This window comes from Alligator sinensis, unplaced genomic scaffold (assembly GCF_000455745.1).
Source record: "Alligator sinensis unplaced genomic scaffold, ASM45574v1 scaffold499_1, whole genome shotgun sequence".
Classification (NCBI taxonomy): Eukaryota; Metazoa; Chordata; order Crocodylia; family Alligatoridae; genus Alligator; species Alligator sinensis.
In genome coordinates, this window is record NW_005841864.1 from 4,146,413 (window position 1) to 4,164,945 (window position 18,533).

The 18,533-nt window shown below is 43.0% G+C and overlaps 1 protein-coding gene across 1 annotated transcript in view; it reads right to left on the reverse strand.

Moving 5' to 3' along the window:
* ADGRB3 (adhesion G protein-coupled receptor B3) overlaps positions 1–18,533 on the reverse strand; it is a 738,716-nt gene that overhangs the window by 343,156 nt on the left and 377,027 nt on the right. Inside the window, exon 12 of the mRNA XM_006016642.3 lies at positions 18,379–18,487. Within this exon, the coding sequence (XP_006016704.1) occupies positions 18,379–18,487 (109 nt within the window). The remainder of the gene's footprint in view (positions 1–18,378; positions 18,488–18,533) is intronic.

Genomic DNA, 18,533 nt, shown 5'->3' on the forward strand with positions numbered 1-18,533 from the left:
TGCGAGGGGGCTTGATGGTAAGGGGAGTCCCGCCACTTGGCGGCACTGCAGCAGCTTCCCAGGGGGGCTGGGCAGGGCTACTGGCTACCGGGTACCCCAGGATCCCAGTATTCAGGTGAGGGCGCATGTAGTGTCATGCCCAGGGTTACATTTATATACATTACAAATTACACAATGTAATTTGATCAGAATTATGAGAGCCAAAAGATTTATAAAGTTTGGAAATTTAATCTTAACTATTTCTGTTACTGTATTACTAAAGCAATGCTAAACCGTTTATTAACTATAAAAGGGTTCTTGTCTTTATCTGACTGCATATGGCATTTAACCCCATAATGGAAAAATGAAAGGTGGTTATCCAGTTTGTTTGCACAATTGTTACATTTTGATTTTGCAGTGTGAAAGAAGGAAACACATTTTACAGTCATTTGTGATTAAAACCTACAATCATCACGCAAGAACTAATGTTATAAAAGGACTTTTCCAACAGAGTGGATGGTTCTATTTCCCCCCTCTGTTTTATAAAAGACCATGATGCAAATGTAAAAGTTTAACAGATGGTAGGCTACATCACCAACTTAACTGACTGTAAATCACACTTAGCTCCACTGATTTCAGCGAACTACATTCAATTACACCAGCTGCAGATCTGCTTTGCTATGTTTAAAATATGTATTTTTATATTACATATGGAACTAATTTTCCTATGTTCATTTCTCATTCACTAAACAGTTCCTACTTGTAATTTTAATACTGAAATATTCAGGAGAACTTTCTCTGTATTAGCAAAGGATGAATAGTCCCACTTACATTTCTTAGATAACACTGTGCTTTACAAACTAAACTTAATTTATAGTATTAATAGCAGTAGGTTATAGCCAGAGTGGCCAATTAGGGTGCCTATACATGTGCTCAGATGTATTCTAATTAGAATACATTAAGGCAGGCTTTATTATGCATTCTAATTAGAATGCTCCCGTGTGCTATAGTGTTATGTGTATTCAGTGTTGCACATTTCAAAATGGTGGCAGGGGCGTTTTAACTAAAACTCATGAATGCCCCCACGGTCATTTTGAAATATGGAACGCTGAATACACATGACTCAGTAGTGATTAGATTAGAGCCACTCTATGGGAGCGTGACAGGTGAAAATTATGTCTGTGTGATAAAGGTGCTTGCTGAAGGCTCTATGAAGATTAGACCAAGTGTTTTTCTGTCACTTGTTCTGATATTAAGCTATATGTTGTTGCTAAGAGCCTAATTAAAGTCAAAGGTTAATAAGGCCTTGTATGTAGTGAGGCTGAGTAAATTTAGCAAAGCCTTGTAGAAGCAGAAGTAGGACCTGTGGAGTAATTAAAATTAACCTTATCAGAAGAATGCAAGGCTTGTACTGCTATTGGTCAGTCCTAAGGACAGTTTGAAGTAGGGAGAATCTGGATGGCTGTAAGTTGTCAGCATAGCTCAAAAGTTATAAATTGGCTAGTACATCCAAAAATCATTTAGAAGGAAGATGCAGCTCTATAAAAGAAACTACTGATTTGGAATTAGCTGCTGGCCTGGATTCATGGGCTAGTGGATCTCAAGGAGCCCGAGGACTGAATACCAGGGTCCTTCCGGTACCCCTTGGACATCGCTGATCGGGGAAGCCTGACTTCGCTGAGCTTTGCAGAAGAGAAACTTGTCATACATCAGGCATCAGAGAGGACTGCTGATAAGTTGCCGACGTGAATTATTATTGTCTGTCATTGTAACATTATTATTTATGTGTAGTTGTGTGTTTAATAAGTAAACAAACCTTTCTTACCTTTCTACCCGCCACCACACTCTCAATCCCGAACCCTCCATAGGCGACAAAGACAGGGAACCACTCTCACTATAACACCCCCTTTCTCCCACTACCACCACCACCCCAGAGCACACGTATAAACATCCTTAGGCTGGCTGCAGACATGAAAAACCAAACCAAACCACACTTTACCAGAAGAAGCAGAGTGTTAGTTCGACCCAGCTCTGCAGTGTCTGTATAGATAGTGCACTTCAGCGCAGCTTTTTGGCATTTTTATCTAATAACTAATTCAGTCAGCTATTAGATAAAAGTGCCAAAAAAGCTCCACTGAAGTGCCCTATCTATACAGATGCTGTGGGTTGAACTAACATGCTGCCTATTCTGTATACGTGCTGGGCTTGGTGCAGGAGCACGCCGAGTTTAAATTAAAGCACGGGGTTTTGTTTGTTTTTTTTAATGTCTGCAAGCAGCCTTAGGTATCTCCAACTTAGGCATTGGAATGTCTAAAAATTAGGCTACTGATTCAAAGATGCTGATTCAAAGAAATAGGATTAAGCATGCAGCTTCTTGCATAGTCAATAGAGAAAGTGCACTCAGAGGAAACATGATCTAAACCATGGAACACTTTACTTTTTAATTAAAAATAGGAAATGGGTCTAATTTATTATAATATTTGGTACTTTTTAGCATAGAAATTATTCAACACTTCCTATTTGACAAGCCGTTATAGCTATCTAAACCATCCATTCTAATTGTATAGACTTTACATTACAGTAATAGGTGCATTAGAAATACACAGCGATACAAATGAGAGCTTTATATATGTTCTAGAACACTGGGCACATCTATACATGCCCCCCAACTGCGCAGTTGTTAGTTGCTTTAGAAAGTACTAAATGACTGTGCAGTAACTGCCATTACCGTGCAGTCCCGGTAGTGCACAGGTTGTTTCTGACGCTACTGCACAGTAGCACTGGTATCATGGTTCATGCCTGCTGACACTATGTCACTGTAGCAATGAGTTATGTTTCTTTTGCTCTTTGTTACCAAAGATGGTGATATACCATCTCGTGTAGGCGTGCTCAGTGACTTTCAACCAGGGTGCTGTAGCACCTTGTAGTACATTGAAATACTTTCAAGAGTGGTGCCATGAAATGAAGCACTTTTAGCTGTGCAAATGTGATTCACAAGATAAACCCAGAGTTTTCAAATAGTGATCCATTCTGTCCTGTTGCAGTCTTTCTATGTTCTCTGCTACAGAAGAACTACTCTATTATTTTTCTGTAGTAAAAAATGAGTGAAAAGTAAGAGCTAGCATTTTCTGAGGGGTGCCTTGATTCTTAAAAGGTTGAGAACCCCTGGTCTACATTGTTCTTAATTGTACATAATAAGTTTTTTGGAGACAAGACTGTCATTTTCTTATATTTTTACAGCGTAACTCAGAGAACAGGGCTGGAGCCCTTTGGTGTCACTGTAGTAAAGAATAATAATAATTTCTTGGGTGTCCTATTTACCCCATTAAGTTGAGGCAACCTATATAATGCTTCAGTTCCTAAGTCTAATGCTTTTTGGAGCTGCTGATGGAAAAACCTAAAGATGATGCAATTTGGGACAAATGAATAAGTAAACCCAGACCTTCCATTTCTCAGGGCAGCAATGAAGTGCACGTGTTAACACCTGAGCTATCATAAACAAGGTGCTTCTTTTTGAAGACATTTGCTTTTAATTACTCAGGACCAAAAGAGCTTATAAATAACAGCAAAGAAAAGATTTTACTGAAGCAGAAATTTAAGCAACAATATAAAAACCTAAAATGCATGAACTTAAGTGCTATAAAAGGTTATTTACACTAATGTATTGTGGATATTGCCTTCTAACTCAGGTTCAGTTATTCTTTTTGATTAGACTGAAGGCTGGTTGCCTTTATTTTTATAGCCAACACTTTCTTTAATTTGTTTTGAATCCTTTATTCTACTTCAAAATGATTTACTGAAGTTAGAGAAGGAAAACACATATTAGATCATGCTGGCTTAACGGGGTAGCCATTTTAAAATATTCAAGGATTGGCTTATTTAGATCCAGCTCTTTGCCAAAATAATAAATAGCCAAAGAAAAACTAACTGCTGAATTCTGTCTCTTATTTAGGATACAACAGAAAAATTAAATTAGCTATATCTCTGTAGTTTTGCTGACGATTTTCATGAGATTCTGATAACTGTTCCCCTAGTTTTAGTCATTTCTTCTCTAAAGCCACAGTAAGTTTAGGTGATGAGTAATTTTATCCACAATTCTAACAGTCTTATTTCTTCAGGATCACAGATCAGACAGTTTTAGAAAGGTGAGGGGGGAAATTGCCTATACACTATTACACTGTTACCAACTAAAAAAATCTCAGGTAAAATATCTTACTTTTAATATGCTTGTTTGACATCAGAAAGGAAAAGAATTAAGGGCAAAAGACTAGATCCAATAAAGGATCTAAGTGCCTGAAAGTTTGTTGCCACAACACCCAATTTTTAGGCACCTATTGGATCTGGCTCTTAAGGGGATTTAGGCAGAGGAACACCCAGTTTCTGGACCATGACTGGTCTTAGAGAAAAGGCAGGCACTAAATCACTCTGACCACCCAGGAGTGGAACTCCAAAGGCAGAATCGATTTTTTTTACATGTCCAAATAGCAGTTTTGCAGCTGCTTAATTGCCATTTTTGACACTTATGCACAATTAGCAATCATATTCCACATGCACACTGGGTGCACAAGCATCCACAAGGTAACTGAGCATATTCTGTAGGCTGTGCTCTGCCTGAGCAAGTATATGAGACTTCATACATAGGTACCTACCTAAGTATAAATCCTAAAATTGTGACTGGGTAAAAACTCATGACAGGGAAGCACTCCCATATTTTAGATCAATAGACCTAGTACTGTATGGCATTTGTTCAGGAAGTGGAAGACTCAGGTTTAAGCCACCCACCCTCACTCTGGGGCAGCGGGGTACAGTTAAATTTACATTTCTTTGACTTCCCAGCACAGTGTTTTTGTCATCATTGGCAGTCCCTTGATATGAGGATGCCAGTGTTTGAACCAGCAGGCCACAGGTGAGACATGATCCAATTCCCACGTCCAACCCTACTTTTGGAGCTGGGATCCTGGGCAGCCAAGAGAAGGGGATATGTGGTTTAGGAGGAAGAAAGCCAGATAGAGATCATGTAGTTGAGCAAAATGGCTACGTCTGTGGAAGGAAAAAAGTCATATGTTCTGGCCTACACACTTCTAACGGGAAAAAACAACTTTCTCCACTACTCCTTAGTCATTTTACCCAATTAATATTATATCCAAGTTGTAGTGCCCAGCTTAAAGACAAGGGCTAGAAAGGAGACTGGTTAATACCTAAGCTGTGGCCCATGACTAAGAGCACTCTCTGGGTAAAAGAGGAAGGGCCTAGAACCTGCATCTCCTGCTTTCTAGGTGAGTGCCCTAACTATTAGGCTAAAACATAGGACAGTCTGCTTCTTCAAGGATTTTTGTCTGGCTACAATTTTGGAACCTATGCTCAGCTACATATGTAAGCACAGTCTACTGCACTTGCTCAGTAGCTGGGTGAATGTCTTTTCATCCATACTCCATATATAGTAGGATCACAGTATGCCAGTGTCAAAAGCAGCAGTTATATTTTGGCATGTAACTGCATAGAGAGCTTTGAATTCAGACAAGGAAGCAAAAGCTTTTGGATCAAAATATGGACTTAGGCTCATCAAGTCCTCCTAAATTTGTTTACTTGCTGAAGTTATTTATCCCCCAGTCTATGGACCAATCTGTCAGAACAAAGTGGTTAAATATAAATGAAGAAATGCTAACCATTGCTTAATAAGTAGTTATATTTTACTTTTTAACAATAAGAAAGGTTAAAACAAAAAGTGTAGATACTTTGTCTTAGAAGAGGACTTAGAAGTTGTCTTCATAATGGGTTCAGTCCAAAACCCAAGGGGAATAAACACCATGAATTCAGGTGTTTATGGTCTACGAAATAACGAAATAACTATAGGAACAAATTCAAAACAAGTCTCTAGCCTTATCTAGCCTTTTGGGCACACATTAAAAATTGTCAAGGTAGGTATCAATGCAAAATAGTACAGAGAAAAGAAGGTTTCAAAATATTAAATTGGTGTCAGAAACTGAAACCATCTGGCCCTGGCAGATTATAGACCTTCAAACCATGGAGAAGAGGTATACAAGGCTTTTTTTTTTTCCAAACAACTAACAAAAATACCCAAATTGCAGGACCTGTTGATCAATGGGGGACTTTAATTATCTGCTAGGAAGGTAACACAGAAGTGCACAGACAGTCCAGTAAGTTTTTGGACTGAGTTGTGTTGGGGATAACTCTTTGATCTAGATAGTAGAAAAGCCAACAAAGGTGGAAAGCTCTTCTGGATTTGCTGGTCACAAAAAGTGAGGAATTGGTTAAGAATGTGAAGCTGGAAGCCAACTTAGTTGATAAATGACCTTGAAATGATTCAGTCCGAAATTGTAAGGAAAGAAAAGGAGGAGAACAGCAGACTTTTATAAATCATACTCAGGGTATTGGTGGGTATGATCCCATGAAAGGCAAATCTGAGGCAAGCTGGTTGTATCTTAAGGAGGCCAAGAAAGTGCAGGAGAAGGCTATTATGATGTGAAGAAAAAATAGGAAGAAGTTGAGCAAGAAACTGACCTGGTTAAACAGAGAATTCTTCGAGGAATTGAATTCTGAAATTCAAAAAAAGAATCTTATGAAAATGGAATCCCAGCCATATTATTAGAGATGAGTGTAAGACTGTTGCATGGGTGTGCAGGGAAAAATCAGAAAGGCTGAGGCAGGCAATGAGATGCAGCTAGCAAGGGATATAAAAGTCAACAAGAAACATTCTATAGTCATGTCAGAAGTAAAAGAATTATGTTAAAAGTAAGAGGAAGACTAAGGAAAATCTTGATTCCTTACTAAACAGAGAGGACAATCTAATATTTGATGATGCAGAGAAGGCAGAAGTGTTTAATGCCTTCTATACTTCAGTCACCATGAACAAATACACTTATCTCCCATGACATTCTCATTAATAAGCTAAGTAAATATAGTCTAGACAGAAGCACTGTAATGTAGATACATAAGGGATTGGAGTGTTGTACTCAAAGGCCACGTACAGGTCTTTGAGTATAATGAGTACAGGGGAAAAATTTCACCACTAGAAATCATTCCAGGAGCGGGCACAGTACAGGCATTCCGTCTCTCCCCTGCTTTTTTTTATGGGGAGCAGCAAGGCAAAGCTTTCAGAGTCTCTGGTCTGAGGAGCAAGTAGGGAGCAAGGAGCAGCTGCTCCTATGCTAGGCTCCTGGTACCCCATGGGATATCCATACCACCTCCAGCAGGGTAGCAGGGCAACAAGGGGAAGACATCTATGTCTGGGCTTGGGCTGGATTCCCAGTCTGTGGGTTCTACAATCCCCACCCTTACTGTCCACCACAGCAGAGAGGGTGGCATATATAGCCCAGGGACCAGGATCTCGACCAGGAATAGTTTCCCTGGGTCCTTGTTACCAGCTCCCAGGACTTTACAATCCCCACTCCTGCTGTCCTGCTAGCTAGTGGAGGTGGTAAGGAGAAGCCAGAGGGAGCCAGCAAAGTACCCGCTTCTTCTCCTGCAAACCAAGGACTCCCCCCATTCTGGAGAAGAGGCAACTGTTGCTGCTTCCCTCCCAGACCAGACCTAGAAGGCAGTGTACAAATGTTCATTCTCGCAAGAGGGATCTTACAGATTGGGACCTGGAAGATCTTCTCTCAGAAGGGGCATGTTTCCCCTGGAAGAAATTCAGTGAATGCTATATACTTGCCAATTCTACCTTGAGGATGGCAGTTCTCATGGTAGAAATGTTAATGCTATCTAATGTCTAATTGAGAGAGGGTGTTGAGTGGGGTTCCCCATGAGTCTGTCCTAGTTTAGTACTGTTTAATATCTTCATTTAGGATTATGAGGATGGGATTGGTTGCATGATGACACCAAGCTAAGTGGAGTTGCAGACAATTCAGAGCATAGGATTAGGATTCAGAATCATAAAGACGAAGGCAGACAGTGAAGAACTACATATCTTGCAGACCTGTGTGAGACAGCAACAGAATTACAGACAAAATTCAATACTGATAAGTGAAAACTGATGCACATGGGGAAAAATAACCCAAAATATACATACACAATAATAGGTTCTACAGTAACTGTCACCGCCCAGAAAAGAGATCTTGTAGTTATTGTGGACACTTTCCTGAAAACATCAGCTCAGTGTTCAGTAGCAGTCAAAAAGAAAAACAAAACATTGTGAATTATTAAGAAGGGAACTGAAAACAAAACAAAAAATATCATTATGCCCCTTTATAAACCTTTGGTGCATCCACACCTTGAATACTATGTGCAGCATTGCGATATAGAAGAACCTAAAAAAGAATATAGAAGAACTAGAAAAGGTACAGAGAAAGGAAACAAGGATGATCAGGGGTATGGAGGGGCTTCTACATGAAGAGAGACTTAAGGCCTTGTTACACGATAATTCTGGGTGCCTCCTGGAGCTCTTAACACCAGGACTGTCTGCACATTAACACCTGAAACTAGTTTTAAGTACTTGCTATGCAGCTTAAAGTTACAGCAGCTCAGGGAAGGATTGTCTCTGATCCATATTACCCAGCTTGTGTTACACTAAGATGTAGCTGCTAGTAAAAACCATACTCATCCCGCCTCCCCTGCTGGCCCAAATTGGGCCCACTTTCTCCTCTGCCGCTTACTTGTAACTGCCTGCACTGTCTGTCCCAGAGGAGCAGGGAAGGAAGGGTAAAAATGCCTGCCCAGCTGCTGCTGCTCCTCTGCAGCAGCAGTGGCTGGGCAGAAAAGTTAACCCTTCCTGCCTGCTCTCCTGGGGTTCCCAGTGCAGGCAGCCACAAGCAAATAATGCTCCAGGGCCTGGGGGAAGCAGGAGGTAGAGGGGAACCCCAAGGGGCAGGGACAGAGCTCCTCTCTCAGTCCTCCAGGCCCCTGCTGGCCTAAAGTGTGACTGCTCCAAACTTGAGCTAGCGCTAACACCGATCAACATTTGTGCAGCACATATTGTCAGGTGTAACGAGGCCCTACGTAGGTTAAGACTTTTCTGCTTAGAAAAGAGATGCCTGAGGGAAGACATGACAGAGGTCTACAAAATATTAAATGGCACAGACAAAGTAAATAGTGATTTATTCTTCATGATCTCTCAAATTTCTAGAACCAGACGACATAAAATAAAGTTACTAGGTGTTGGGTTTAAAACATTAACAAAAGGAAGTTCTTTTTGACGCAGGCTAACTCCAGACATTCAAAAAGCCTGAGGTGGAATCTATCCAATCTACGCGGGTTTTTCTAAATCTGCATAGATTGGAGCAAATGGAACTCACGTTTGCCCTTTGGTGGGGCAAGTCAGCTAGATGCCTACAGTGGCTGAGGCCAGAAGACTGGGGTGTTCCTGCATACCTCCCAGGGTGCTGGGCATTGCTGAGGGCAGCCAGGTGCAGTTGAGGCCATCCCTTATTGGCTGTCAAGCACACGCCTCCCCCCCATTGCCCTGTATATCTGTCAGGCAGTTCATAGCTGCAAACAGTCAGAGGAGGGAGGCATGTTCACCCCTGCTCAGTATCATGGAGGTTCCTGGGCTTTATCTGGGGTAGGGGACATGGGGGTCTGCTACATGCAGGACAGAGGCAGGGAGGGAGTTGGGCTCATGTGCTGCTGAGTGATGGTGGTGCCAGCAGTGCAGCCTGCATTCCTGACCAGGTAGACTGGGCACAGAATGTCCCTCCCTCATCCTGAGTTCTGGGAGTATGCACTGGAGTGGGTGGCTCTAGGAAGCTCTTGAAGGATTTCTGCCACCAAACCAGTGCCAAGTTCTTGGCTGAAAACCCCATCTCCTGTGCAGGCATGGGACTTCAGTTCCTGGAGTGAGGGTGTGCAGCTATGCTCTTGCAGCTGCAGCATTTGGCAGGTGGTGATTCTAGTGACAGCTGACAGCTGGACTGGCTCAGCTCAAGGAAATTCATTTTCCAAGGTTTGGGGAGGGGTGGCTGCCAGCTCATCCCAGCACAGACACCTGCTGCCATACAAATCTCAGCGCTAGAACCATCCCCAGCCAGGCACTGTAGCTACAAGGGCATGGCTGTCCCTCCCCCCACCAGGAACCAGAGTTGCATGGGTGGAAGAAGCTTCAGCCAGAAACTTGGCACTAGCTCAGTGGGGTGGGGGTGAAGGGGTAGGGGATAATTCTCCAAGCCCTTACCAGAGCCACTCCAGTGCACAGACCTGTCTCTTGGGACAGGGGAAGGACATTCTGTGTCCCAGCAACTCAGCCAGGATTGCAGAGTGTGTCACTGGCATCACCTTCCTCCAGCAGCTTGTGAGCCCCGCTGCCCCCTCCTCCTGTGTCCTTCCTGCAGCTGACAAACAGAGAGCTCAGAGGTGGGACTGACTAGGAGCTCAGCTGGAGCAAGCGAGCCATGGCTCCTTGTAAGGGGGGCACTAGAAGGGACTCAAAAAATCCCCTGAGATACCGGTGGACAGTTACCTACTTTCATTCATGAGCAGACCTGTCATTGATGTTCAATAGACTGGTATAACTTAGATAGAGTAAGTCTGCTAGATCAAGGAAGTCTAATACTACATCGATCCAGGTCCATCTTAGACTGGGATCTGCCATTTTTAAAGCAGTCTATGTGCCCCCAACTTCTCTTCTGTTATGGGTATAGGCGGTTTCTGACTACCTAAACCACAAAAAAGCATAATGCCTGCACGTGGCCACAGTGTATAATTAACTTGTGGATCTCACTGCCACAATATATTGTGGAAGCTTGTGCCTTAATCCAGTTAAATGGGATGTGACCAATTTTTGGAGAAAAGCTCCATCAGGAGGTATTGGACATAGTAGATAGGGGTGCAGCTTTGTCCTGAACCAGTGGCACCAAACCCTATGGTCCCATAGACCACATGAGTGGCAAAGGGCTGGTTGACAGGCTAGATCTCACACTGGGCATTGTGCACAGGGATCTGGCCCCCAAGCTGTCTTGCAGACCACCAGTCTTGCAGGCCAGCTGCATTCAGGACCAGGCCCCATGCACTCCAGTCCAGTCATGCACTAAACCAGCCTGGCTCAGCCCCATGCACCTTGATCTGGCCTCTGTGTGTGCACCAATTGGGCCCCAAGTGCAGGAACTATCAAGCACACTGGGCCACATAAGGCTCCCTATGGATCTGGAAATTTGGCATCAGAAGAGCAGCAATTAATGCTGCTACCGCATTTGACAGGAGCTAAGTGGATATTGTAAATTAGTGTATATGAAGAAAGAACATCTAGATTCTGTATGCAACCCTTTTTATTTGATCAAATATCTATCTCTAAAGAAACTTGTATTCCATCCATCTATCTCACCCAAGCATTTGGTGTCTGTCTTTGCAGAGTCTTGCAGCATTTCTGGTCAAAACTGTAATATATTACAAATGCCTCAATCTCATTTTAAGAATGCTTAACAATAACCTTCTCTGTTTATTTTTCTGCAGACTGAAATAATACCTTTATACTGATTACTGGATTTTTTGTTGTCAGAGTTATTTCATTTCTTTCTAATTACAAAATTTCCTATTGTAAAAATTCTAATGCAAAGAATGAGCCTTGCATTTACTTCTGAATGTATCAATGCTTAAGTCAAGAATATGCATTATATTTCAAGGGTGAAAAATTACTTTTACTGTTCTGCCTTCAGCAGAGACAGAGTACAGAGTTACAATGTTGGCAGAAATTAAAGACAAGAAGGTGGCAACAAGAGCTGGTCAGAGGGTAATGGAAATCAGTCAGAAAAAAACACTAGCACAGAAGCAGGCTTTGCAAAGGGAGATCAAAGCAGTGTTAGCAGCACAGGAGGGGAATCAGTAGTTAATGAAAGGTGATCTCAAGGCAAACATCAAACCTAGGCAGTCAGAAAAAAAGCCAACTGCAAGATAAGATAGAAATGGTAAGATAAGATATAGAATTGCTTTTACAAAATGTCCAAATTAGAGTGGGAAAAAAAATTAGATGGAAGATTGGAGCCTCAGTTTACTGAACAAGAAAGACAAAGTTTCAAGAAAAAGAAATACTATAAAAAATTCTCCCCAAGTCAAAGCTTCTTAATAGGAATGAGGTGAAAAGAGGATTTAAAGAGCATGAGAAGCATGAGGGAAAGAATATCTGAAGCTTACATATGTGACAAGGATGAAGAAAGCAAGCAAGCATGCAAGAGAATGACAACTATTTCAAGTCTTTTCTGTCCTATAGCACCCTACCAATGCACAGTGTTCGTGGCTAGGGACAGATATTACACATAAAGTAGTTTAAGTAATCAGAAAGCAGTTTAAACCTGTAACAGAACAGAAATTCAGTGCACATAAACTGGTTTCAAAATGGCTGAAACCAGTTTAAGATAGACCTAGATGAAAGTAGTATCAAAATTAACTGATTTATGTTAAACCGGTCTATAAAACTTCTAAACTTCTGTCCCAATTCCCCTCCTGATTCAAGTTAACTCAGTCATCCAGCATCCCAGGATGATTTGCACTTCCCCTGCAAACACCCCATCTCAGGGTGGCTGGGTTAGCTTTGGCTTACGCTGTCTGCTCCAGCAGAGCATAGTTGGCCTCACCCCAAGACTGTCACAGAGCTGAGGCATCAAAGCCTCTGTTCTGCAGTGCTGGTCCTTCCTACTTGTGCCCGTAAGGCCAGTGAGGTGGGAGTGGGGGGAGGCGGGGGTACAGACACCCTTCCCCAGCTCAGCCCCTGGCCCAGGCCCAGCCCTAAGCCCTGGTGTACAAGGGTTCTTCCCTAGGCCCACACAAGTCACTAATGCACAGATGTGAGGGGTGCAGTCTCTCCAGCCTGGGGCCAGCCCAGATCCTCAGGCCTCAATGGGAGGTACCCCCACCCCAGGCAGGATTTTGCAAGCCCTGCTGCCAGTGCAGAGGGGGAATTCCCTCTTTCCATCCCTCTGCATGGTCTGATGATGACTTAGCCCCCGCTTGTAGGTACAGGGCAGAACAGTCCTGGACTGGAATGGGATGGGGCAATTTCCCCTCTGCACTGGTGGCAGTACTCGGGGGACTCTGCTGAAGTGTAGGGATCTTCCCATGTGGGTTGATACTGAATGCCAGCTTGGTCCAGGGCTGGAAAGACTGTTCCCCGACTTGTACCTGTCAGGGCAGAGCTAACCCAGTACTGGATTGAACTGAGGGGTGGCAGGAGGGGAAGAATTCCATCTTTTCATAGGTGGTACAGCTCAGGGGACCCTGCCCAGGGGTAGGATCAGCCTCTGCTGAGGTGCAGAGATCCCCCCCTTTTAGGCTGATGCCTGGTGCTGACTGGGCCCTGGGCTGGAGGGACTGTTCCTCCCCTATGGGGGAGAAGGGGTGGATAGCAGGAGGTTGGGGGGCATGTGATGGGCTGTTAATCAGGGGTGGGCCCTGCTTGTCTGCATTCAAGTGCCCTTGGCAGTGGCCTGGAGGCTGGGAGACATGCTCTAGTGCCCCTTGGCTTCTGGCCTGTGCCACTTGCAGGTATCTGACTGCCTTTCTGAGTTCAAAAGTGAACATCAATTCATAGAATCATAGCAAATTAGGGTTGGAAGGGACCTGAGGAGGTCATTTAGTTCAACCCCCTGATCAAAGCAGGACTATCTCCAGCTAGATCATTCCAGCCAGCACTTTGTCAAGTCAGGCGCTAAAAACCTCCAAGGATGGAGATTCCACCACCTCTCTGGGTAACCTGTTCCAGTGCGTCAGCACCCTCCTCGTGAGAAAGTTTTTCCTAATATCCAACTTAAACCTCCCTTGCTACAACTTGAGACCCTTGTTTCTTATTTTTATTTTATTATTCACTTTAGTATTGGTTCAATCCATGCAGCTTAGAGAAACCTGTGAAGATTGAATCAATTCAGCCTTGGGCTTTTTGATTATCTGTACTTAACCCATAGGTCAAGCTTTGCCTCCTTAAAAATATCTGAAAGGCTTATTTGACTCAGTTCACCATAAAAGGCCCACTAAATGGTTACAAATATAGGAGTTCTCATCCCTGGATCAGAACGGTGCTCATTTCTATGTCTTTCCCGTTTCTGATTTTGGCCAGATACCTCAAATGAAGGGGCAAGAGTTTACCAGTTAGGAGTTGGGTTATGTGCAGGAGCATGCTTTTATATACCTTCTAATTCATTCTTTTGATATGAATGTGGATACTCCCATTCTCCATTAAATAACATCTTGTTGTTTCAGCATTTTAATTCCAAGTCCTGATTCAAACAGCTTTTGTAGATACTTCCACTTAGGTATACCAGCACCTAAAAACTTGGTGCCTTCATGATACGTGCAGATTTGAATCACTTCAGGCTGAGAAGGGCCCTTCCTTCATGTGTCCCACTTCCTGTCCAAGTGTTTGAACTCAGTCCAAACCTGAAGCACCTGCACAGAGCCCAGTTGATCTGAATCACTTCTTGTTATACTGAACCAACATTTAGACACTTATAAGAATAATTTGGATCATGGCTAGAGAGTGGGGGACTGCACACCTTATGGGCTGTAGAACTCTACCCCCTCATCCGCGCACACAGATTGCACAGCTTATCTGGCTATGCATGCAGTGCAAGTAACCTGGACCTTCCAGCCATGTGCACAGAAAGTGATCAGCCTAAGTCTCCAAGCTGTGCACAGAGCATGAGCAGCTTGGGTCTTCCACCTGTAAGCAGTGGCACCACTATATAGCCTCCTTCCTGATCCTGCTGATAGTGAAGGCAACTAGGACAGCCCACCTCTCCCCCTGTCACATGCAAAGCACCCTCTCACCACCCCACTTCTGGGAATGGGGGTGGGAAACAGAAGCTGGTGGAGGGAAGGGGAGTGTGAAGACCTTGGCCTCTGCAGCAGCAGGACCCAGTGGGAGGAGCATGGGGGATGGGGGCAGTGGGAGCCGGGAACTGCATGTTAACCCCTCACAGGCTGCATGTGGTGACAGGTTGCCAGTTGGGCAGGACTGATTTGTACCTTGCCCAAAGTAACCAGAACTAAATGCAGTTTTCTAGGTCATATGCATGTCATATATTCCACATTTCTCCTATGCAGTTCTTTTATACATCCTAATATTCTGTGTGCCTTTGGCCACTACTGAACGTTCATCTGGGCTTTCACTGAGTTATTTTGCAATACAGAAATATGTCTGCATAGTTTAACTAGCCCTTCCTACAGGTATTGTTTCTGCCACTGCATGTCCTTTCATTTTACCTTGTTATACCTCTTCTCATGGTCTACTCTAAATGCTTTGAGCTATCTGCATTTTTTGCCACTCTATGATCACCTCCTTTAACATCAGTTTTTATTTAAAACAAAACAAGACACTAAGGGGCATGACGCTAGTAACCTTTTCTCATGCTGAAAATGGAAACCGTTTATTTTCTGTGTATTAGCCAACCACTGTGACAATACCTTTCATATCAGGACTACTTGGTTTCGTTAACAGCCTCTTGTGAGGGATTAAAGCATTACACAGGGTTCAAATAAATTTGTCAGTTGCTTCTCCTTTATCCATTCCTTTGCTTCTACTTTAAAATAAACTATTTGACATCAGAGGTACAATTTTCCTGTACAAAGCAATCCCACTTTGACCCTATCATATGAATATATAACTTTCATTGTTGCTTGAGAAAATTTATTTGGTCTAAAATAAAACTATAGTTTTATCCCAAGTTTGATCTATCACTTTTCTAAAGATTAATACATTTGCTACACTCCAAACTTGTGGAATAACAAATGATTTTAACAAAGATTGAATATTTCTTGTTAACAGCAGGGTAGATTTGCACCTTACAGGGCGTGTCTACATGAGATGCTTTACTCGAGATTAGAGCAAATTACTGTGCAGTAAGCATCACCATCTACACATACAGACACTTACTGCATAGTAACTTGCTCTAATTGCGAGTAAATTTGCTACTTGTAAATACAAGATACCTGCAAATGTGCTCTCCGTCAGCCAGGCAGCAGGTGGCAAGAGACTGCTTCTTGCTCCTGGGAGCTGTCTGCTGCCAGGGTGGACTCTGCTACTGTAGCCTGGGCAGGGACAATGTCCCCCTGCCCCAGCAGCAGTGAGCTCTCAGCCTCCGCTCTGTGATCACAGTTGTAGAGTGGGGGATGTTAGGATGTATACCAATTCCTTACTTCCCAGCCCCAGCTCTGTGATGGGGAGCAGGGGTTAGGAGATTCTAATCCCAGCCCCTGCTTCCTGACTGTGGAGCCAGGGATGGGAGGTAAGAGTCTCTCACCCCCCCACTGCCATTGAGGAGCAGGGGCCAGGAGCTCCCTGGTGCTGGGGCAGAGGGACACTGCCTGCTCCTGAGCTCTTATGGTAGAGCCCGCCTCTGAAGCAGGCAACTCCCAGCATTAAGGGAGCAATCTCCCAGTCCCTGCCAGGAGACAGCTCTCTACTAGCCCCATGCTCCCTGCCAGCCCCTGGGCTCCCTAGAGCTCCCCCTGGCTGCAGCAGGGGGCCAATGCAGGACTGGCGGGGGGGGAGCAGCAAATCTGTTCCCACTTCTGTGCACATGTAGACTCCAGCCAGAGGTGAGTTTACTTGAGTAAATTACTCTAGAGTAAACCCATCCTGGAGCATTTGCGTGTGTAGATGCACCCACAGACTATCTGAAGTGCTCTCTCTCTCTCTCTCTAGCACAAGCTTTCATGAGCTGAAGCTCACTTCATCACATGTTGTGAAAGGACATGCAGAAAGCAGCATTTAATGAGAGGAACATGCCAGGACCCAAGGTCTAGGTAGCCAACATAAATCAGTAAAGAAGTCCAAGGACACACCACTAAATCAAACTCTGTTGGAAAACTGTTAGGTGTGGGAGAAAAGAGAATGGAGAAAAGAAACACTATGAAAGTTAGGTAGTTACCTGGTGTGGTGAGACAATTATACTGCTTTCAAGTTGGAGGGAGATACTGCTCATAAGAATGTTTCAGCTGATTATCTCAAATTGTTTTGCTTGTCTGCTTTTATCCTACAGTAAGTGAAGCTCAACCATAGTGATTTACCTCTGAATGAATTATTGTTAAATTAGTATGCTTTAGCTTCCAGTTACTGCAGGATAGAGCTGACAGAAATAACAATTACAGCAGTTTCAGATGAACCATAGTAATATCCCTCTCTCCTCCCAGTTCCACTTCATAAGTAGAACTGTTTCATGCTCAGAGCATCCAGTGCAACGCATGGCTCTTGATTCTGTTAAATAGTTGTTTCCCACTTGACATGCTAATTTTGTGGAGGAAATGTACATGGAATCCTTTCATGCCATTCCTAAAGTCAATTTCCAGAAAACAAATTTTCAGAACCCAAACAGATTAGGGTACAATAAAACACGCCAAAAAGTATGTAATAAACAATCACTTATTTTACTATATAAATTTCATGATCCCAATAATTGTGCTTCCTACCATGCCACATGTGCATGAGATCAGATCCCAGGGGTGCCACTACTTCTTGTCAGTGGAGGAGGAGCCCAGCAACCCAGGCTCCCTCTGCACTGGCAAGTTGAAAGCTGGATAGGTGTAGCCCAGCTGAACCCAAGTAGTCCCAGGGCCAACATGAATAATCATTGCTAGTGATTGTTGGTCCTAGCCCTTGGACTGCACCAGAGCCAGGTCCAGACCCCAGTACAGTCCCAGGGATGGGACCAACTATCAGCTGATGATCTTAGCCCTGGGAACACACTAGGGCCAGTTCGATACTCCCATGTGGTCCCAGGGCTGAGACTGACACCAGAGCTACTTCCAGACTGTCACATGGTCCCAGGGCTAGGCCCAACAATCAGCTAACAATTAGTATTCACTAACATCCAACCAATACAAATCAATTCCTTTCAGGATTAATCCTACCCTCCCAACTCTAAAAACTGAGAAAAATAAAGAAATATTTAATAATTTGTTAATTATATGTTATTGGCAATTATTCAACTGATATTATCAAATGACATGTATTATACTGATTTACATTGAGCATAAATCACGAATACTGAAATAAAGCCTCACATTTCTACCAGCACAACAGTATGATTACTTTGGTGATGTTTTAGGTTTTTCAGTAGAAACATTTTCTACTTTTTCTGTGATGTTTTCTAAAACCAACTAACTTTTAAATTATCACATATTCTGCCTCACTGTAATGACCTATCTTAAAACAGACTGATATTCATAGGAGGCAAAACATTAAATACTGAAACTCTGAAAGAACTTATTGATTTCAGTGTATTTACATCTTACGTCTGCACTCAAGTTTGGAGACCCATTTAAAGAGAAGATTCATTTATAAAACATACTAAGCAAATGAATAATCAAGATAGCAAATGACCAAATATTAAAAGATAAGTTTAGAACAGAAAGAGGATGGCAATCTAAACTATCATATACTTGGCATCTATAAAGTATGTACTTGCAATTTTTTATTTTTTATAGATAAAATATTTGATAATAGAAATTCCTATTTCTTACCTACATTTCCAGTCATTAGATATGAATTCTGAAAGTCCATCATCCCCATTCCAACAATGTGTATAAAATCTTCAATCACCTGCATTAGCTCTACTGATCCTGGATAGATCTAGTAAACAAAAGTAAGATACAAAAATAGCCAGAAGAACTTCAGC